At 43.1% G+C, this 6378-nt stretch overlaps 1 protein-coding gene across 1 annotated transcript; it reads left to right on the forward strand.

The window, feature by feature from the left end:
- Positions 1–879: 879 nt before the first annotated feature.
- LOC147461839 (uncharacterized) lies at positions 880–6133 on the forward strand. The gene is made up of 3 exons (XM_086509313.1): positions 880–1212; positions 2503–2632; positions 4821–6133. Exons 1-3 carry the CDS (start codon positions 1080–1082, stop codon positions 5920–5922), a joined length of 1365 nt encoding a protein of 454 aa, XP_086365439.1. The 5' UTR covers positions 880–1079; the 3' UTR covers positions 5923–6133.
- The last annotated feature ends 245 nt before the right edge of the window (positions 6134–6378 follow it).

Here is a 6378-nt window from a genome sequence, read left to right on the forward strand (position 1 = left end):
GCCTCCGGATGAGGACATTGTGAGTTCAAGCCCAATCTACGATAATGGTCACATGAGGCCTAATTATCAATTATTTGGCCAAAATAATTGAGCCTAGCTTTGCTCACTTGGAAATCTGTACATTTTTTCCCAATTCCATTTTACAGTACCCTTTTGTATGTGAAAATGTGAGAAAAAATAAAATTTAATAACCCCTTCTGTTGCACTCATGTGATAGTCACATAATTATTAAGTGACCCCCCCCGAGGCAGTTCTACAAAGCCCACCCTTTTGTTCAGTGTGCCAAAATTAGCATAGTTGCAAAAGGTAAGTGCAAGTTCCTTCAGAGCGAATTGGTTGGTTGCGATGCAAAGTTGCGATAGTGCCTCATATCAAAACAGTATTGGCTTTTGGAAGTTGTTGCGGGTTGATTGCATGTGCGGAGGATTTTTAAATACAAGCCCAACCGGCGACCCCTATACCTCCAAGTGGCAGCGACAAACTTCTACTATGATGCATGTGACCATAGAAGTGGCTCAGTAGTAGCCTAGGGCTCAGTAGGCACAATTAGGTATTACTGATAATTGTGCCTCACGCCACCATTTCCTAAGCCCGATTTTGCGCCCTAAGGATTGAAGGGTCCAGAATTAACACAATGAACTGGGCCCGTAGATCCCCTCCTAAAGAGGAGGTCCGGGGGGGGTAAAAGGAAAACCTTGAAAGGTGACGGAGAAGTACGTAGGTAAATTACTTGCAAAGTTGCAAGCCATATTTGACAGAAAACTCAAGGAAATAAGCATGACGTAGTCTTGTAGGGAGGGAACGAGGGTGACGGGATCGCTGTGTAATAAGGTATTGCAAGCAAAGACTTTAAAAATTGGTAATGCGAAGCAGAGAGGCTGAGAGAGAGGGTCTCTCGCTTTATAAGAGTGAGAGAGAAAGCCGAATAATGCTGGGGCGGGGCGGGTGATACCAAACAACAACAAACCAATTAAGCAAGCAAGGCGCAGCAGCAAAGCAAAGCTCGCAGTCAAGTGTGTGTGTGTGTGTGTGTGTGTGTGAGAGAGAGAGAGAGAGAGAGAGAGAGAGAGAGAGAGATAATGGGGCGCCACACGTGCTGCCACAAGCAGAAATTGCGCAGAGGGCTGTGGTCCCCTGACGAGGATGAAAAGCTGCGCCACCATATCTCCATCCACGGCCTCGGCTGCTGGAGCTCCGTCCCTAAAGAAGCCGGTACTCTCTCTTCTTCATCATCATCCATTGCCCCTCTTCTAGTGTCGACGTCCCTTCAAATTACCATTCATGCTCAATATTGCTAGCTCTCTAAATATATATCGCGCCCAAGTATTGGTCTCTAGCTGCAGTCTGTCTAATCTTTCGTTAAATTTTGCCCATGTCCACACGTAATTAGTCCTTTCATCAATGCATCATAATGACTCATCACCAATCCAGACCCAAATCATAATTGCAATGTATTTACAGACCCAAATCATAATTGCAATGTATTTGTTACTCTTCAGCACTCCTTGTTTCAACTCCAATGCGTTATTCTTAATTAATTACCCCTCACGGTTCATGAGCTCTAATGCTAGTTGCACAATTCCATTACGTTACCTCCATGCATTGCCTCTTTCATCATGAATTAATGTTAAAAATCCACTCTTTTTTAATGCATCGATCTCATGATTAGTCATTGATAAACGCCTGATTGTGGACTTCATTAAGACTAGTTTGTTTGTTAGGCCAAATGTTGATTTAGATAATTAAAAGTAACCTTACATGTTGCTATTTCATATTTCATGTCATGTCTCCAAGCCTCTCAGGTTCTTCATATACTCTGCATTTGTGAGTCAAGACTTAAAAAGTGAAGCACATATGAGATCTCTACTGTGCATTGATAATGCATTGAAAGCCGACGGCACTAATTGGGTTTCCTCCCATAATTATTCCTTCAATCAGTTTCAAGTAAGCTTATGCATATTTTAAGCACATTGGTTTATAAGAGTCTGCACTTTTTTTCAAAAAAGCTTCGCCAGTGATGTTGCATTGAGCTTTGAATTACATTCACGTTGAAAATGCATGCTCACTTTGAGGCATGATCTTCAGTTTCAGACATAATCAATTGATTATATTGTGAAAGATTATTGAACACCTACGCTTTCTGTACACAGCATTTGATCGTGCATTATAGATTAAGAGCAGCTCTGTTTTAGACATAAACAATTGATCTTATTGTGAAACATTATTGAGCACCTATGGCGCTTTCTGTTCACAGCAGATTATAAGCAGCTCCGTTTCAGCTGCATTTCTAATAAGTTCAGATATTTAATCTGGCCAATGCATGGGCAATATCGTTAGTCTTCTGGACATGGCCATGCCATTGGAATGAATTAACCGCTCGCATATAACATGTGAAAGGGAAATTCATCTCAATGGCATTTCCAGAGAAGATGGTCTTTTCAGCTTGGATGTATTTCTCTGTTGAATTTTACGAGTTGCACAACAATCTATGGGTTTTTTTAGGCTTGCAAAGATGTGGAAAAAGCTGCCGGTTGCGGTGGATTAATTATTTGCGGCCTGATCTGAAGCGAGGGGACTTTACTCCAACAGAGGAAAAGACTATCACGGAGCTGCACGCCATCCTCGGCAATCGGTAATGCACTCTTCCGAGACAAATGCCAACAAGGTGCACCTGATTGTGAGATGCATTTCTTGGGGTTATGTTCATTGCGAACAGAAGAATTTAGAACATGTGTTTAGTCTCATCTCTCCCATTGGTTTCTTTAATTCATTGCTCATGAGATAGTCCTATTCTTGCAAATTCTCTCTCTCTCTCTCTCTCTCTCTCTCTCTCTCTCTCTCTCTCTCTCTCTCTCTCCCCATAGGTCTTGAGTTCGAAACCCTTATACTTGTTCTCTAAGAAATGTTCATCCAATGTTGAAAGTTCTCTTGTGCTTCATCCTCTTTGCCGTCATGCGTGTGTACGCGCGCACGTACACGTGGTGACTCAGAATAGCTTGCAAATTAAGGCTTGGCTATGCACACAGACACACACACGGGCAGCCATAGAACGAGTACAAATTTTGGCAAGCATCGAGCATGAAATTGACACTGGGTAGCTGGAAAAAAGAGGGGCTTAGGTTCAAGACACATGGATGTACTTCCCATGCTTATGTCACCGAAACATCACCGAATGTCCGGTAGTTTTATCTTGTTGGGCAAGGAGGTCATGCAACCAAATATGCCTCTGACAGGCACTTTGCATGCTTGTACTACCTCAGCATTGCACACATATCTGTTTATGCCAAGAGGACATGGCCACTTTTGCCAATCTGATTGAAGGCTAGCTAGTGCCATCCTTTCAATTATCATCTACAACACACAATCTGGCATGGAAGTGCATATGCCAGGGCACTTAAGCTTATCATAGATGTGTAGAGATCGTCATCGGAATGCTGGCTTGTCACGGCGGTGCGAAAGAGCCCGATGTTCGCAAAAAATTGGCCTTTAGTGTATTTTTTCTGCCAGTTGAAATTGCTAAATCTGGCCCGGCCAGATTCCGAGCTTCCCTTTTGAAGAAAACCGGTAAAATTCAGCTATTTATAGTTGCAAAACCGGCAGATCTATCAAATCTGACCGAAAAAACTGAGAGAGTTATACGCATGTCCTGTTTCTGTCTGGTCTGAAAAAAAATTGCGCGAGCCAATGCGCAGACTTTTGACGGGTGCGCTTGCCCAATCAAAATTTAGAGATTTCATGATTTTTTTGAAGGGTCCAAAAGGGGTAAAAAGCTGAGAGAGCAATCCAGTGCCTGGATGAAAACCAGGATTTCACAAAAGCTAGAAAGTCTGGAGCCTTTTACTAGATCTTTGTCAACATCCCATGGGCCATGATGGCATCAAAAGGTGGCTTTACTGTTTGCTCTACAGTAATTATGCCCCCCCCCCCCCCCCCCTTCCCCTTCTTTTCCATGTGTAATGTACTGGATGCTTTGACAAATGATCAAACCAGCTGTAGCACAAAATAAATAGACCTGCCTTCAGTTTCCAAATAGCCCTCCTTTTTACAACCTTATTATTGGAGCCCACATGAGACTTTACCCCATAAGCCCTTGCCAAAAAGTGGTAAAGGTATTGCATCATCCCTCATCATCATCCATCAATTATTTTGATTCACTCTTTCAACACACACTACTGTTTCTACATGTATGTTTCTATGTGCATGTCATTGTATTCTCTCTTGTCCTATTGCAAGTTCCCCTGGTCTTGTACTTTGTTTTCATACCACCGCAGCACCGCTACGTCGCGACACCCCACTGCGATGGCAAACTCACACTTTTTCCATGCACGAATTTTGTTTTTTCCTCACGTTAGTTACCGGCCCCAGCAGCATGCTTTGACCAGCAAAATCAACAATTTCATTTCCCTCCAAATTCCTACTATTTGAAGCAATCTATGCTTGTTTTCTGAATTACCTGCAGAAACTTCAACTAGGCTTGGATCTTTGAAAAGTAGAAACCATCAATGGGCCTACAATGACAATGACAACATCAGTTATACTCAGTTGAGCCAGTCATTCTCATGGCATCTAGAAAAACTCTATTTATGTACACTAGCTTCGACAGAACTTAGATCAACTTAACAGTTTTAATTTATTTTCAGCATCCACAATGGATCGCAACCATGTCGAAAACATGACAGAGATGCATATGTGCAAGCAAGCGAGTGGCATAGTCATGTGTTTGCATGCACACATGCATGATAATAATAACCTGTGTTCCATGGAAGAATTGAAGAATTGATTGATTCTTTCTAAACCTGCATGTTGTGTATGGGATGCAGGTGGTCGCGAATTGCATCACACTTGCCCGGGAGAACTGATAATGAAATAAAGAACTACTGGAATTCCTGCATCAAAAAGAAGCTCAATACAAAGCAGAAGCCTGCAGCCAGTAGTGACGCAAGTCAACTAAGTTCCAGTGCAACTGCATCTTCAGGAATCACTCAAAAGCCCCCTTGGCTCAAGCCCACATTTCTTGACCTGGGATTGGGGAACAACTTCAACAATAGTCACATCATTCAGCCAGCGGTTTCTTGGATTGCGAGTCCGGGGAGCCAAATTTGCGGTTCAATCATTAATGATGCAAGCGAGCAAAGTCGTGTTCTGTACTCATCTAATGCGATAAACATGCTACGGCATCAAAACTGGCTGCCAGCAGCAATCTCCAATCTTGCAACCCAAACAAATATGCCCATAATTACACCTCTGCCGCAGGAATCTCCACATTACTCGCAAGTCTCCGAAAAAGGCATGAAACTGCTGACAGCACAGTCAACCACTAACCCATGCCCATTTGACTCCTACACTCACAACACCTCATCCAACAATATAGTGTCAGGCCACAACTCATCCATGCTGATCAGCACAGCAGCAATTCCCACACTCTCTGATGAGCAGGACACACTATTCACAAGCAGCGATACTGAATTGGGGGTCTTCGACGAATTTAGCAATAACTCATCCCTGGTTAACACAGCCTTTAGCGAAGGAGGAGTGGGCTCCTTTTCTAGCTTCAGGAAGGCAATGATACCGACTGTGGGAGGCGCACTGGTGCCCATGAAAGGGAGCAGCACAAATTTGGTGGAAGTGGAAAACCCAATTAACAGTTGGGCAAATGAGAGCTGCATGATAATGGGGGCGGGTAGTGGCGTATTGTTCAATGGCGGTGCGAGATGGGGAGAGTGTAGCAGCACAACTTGGGCGTCTGCTGCATGCGAGCCCCACTTCAGAAATACGACCGTGTTTGGGGAGATTTTGAGTACATGGACGGAGGCCGCCCCTTTGCCTGATGAGGACGAAGAAGAGCAAGCAGAAAGCGGAGTGTATATCATGCAAAAACTGGAGCCTTTTGATGGCTCTGCTGACGATTTCAAAATCACGTAGCGCCATAGCTCTGCAAGTATAAAACCCTCGACGCTTGAAAAAAAAGCACTTTTGTACATTTGCCCACATAACAACCAATCTGTAAAAAACTACCCTACGTAAGATTTGGTAATTCTAATCCCTCAAAGACAGAAACCAAACCCGCCCATCATATTATTGTGCCTAACCATGATTATCATTAATAAGAGTGATTTACTTCATTTTTGAGACATGTACATTTGCAAGATACACGTTTCTAAATCATTAATTAGTCCTTAATGGTTATATTTAATAAGAGTGATGTACTTGGTTTTTGAGACATACTATACATTTGCAAGATACACCTTTCTAAATCAATACTTCCTTCATCTATACTACTTATAATGGGGGGAGCGATCCCAAGTCCCCCTCCTTGCCACGTGTCAGAAGCTCCTTCAAACGGTAGTTGCGGTATGTAGCTCCGGAAGCACAACGACG

This window comes from Adiantum capillus-veneris, chromosome 3, assembly GCF_014529385.1.
Source record: "Adiantum capillus-veneris isolate H3 chromosome 3, ASM1452938v2, whole genome shotgun sequence".
Taxonomy (NCBI): Eukaryota; Viridiplantae; Streptophyta; class Polypodiopsida; order Polypodiales; family Pteridaceae; genus Adiantum; species Adiantum capillus-veneris.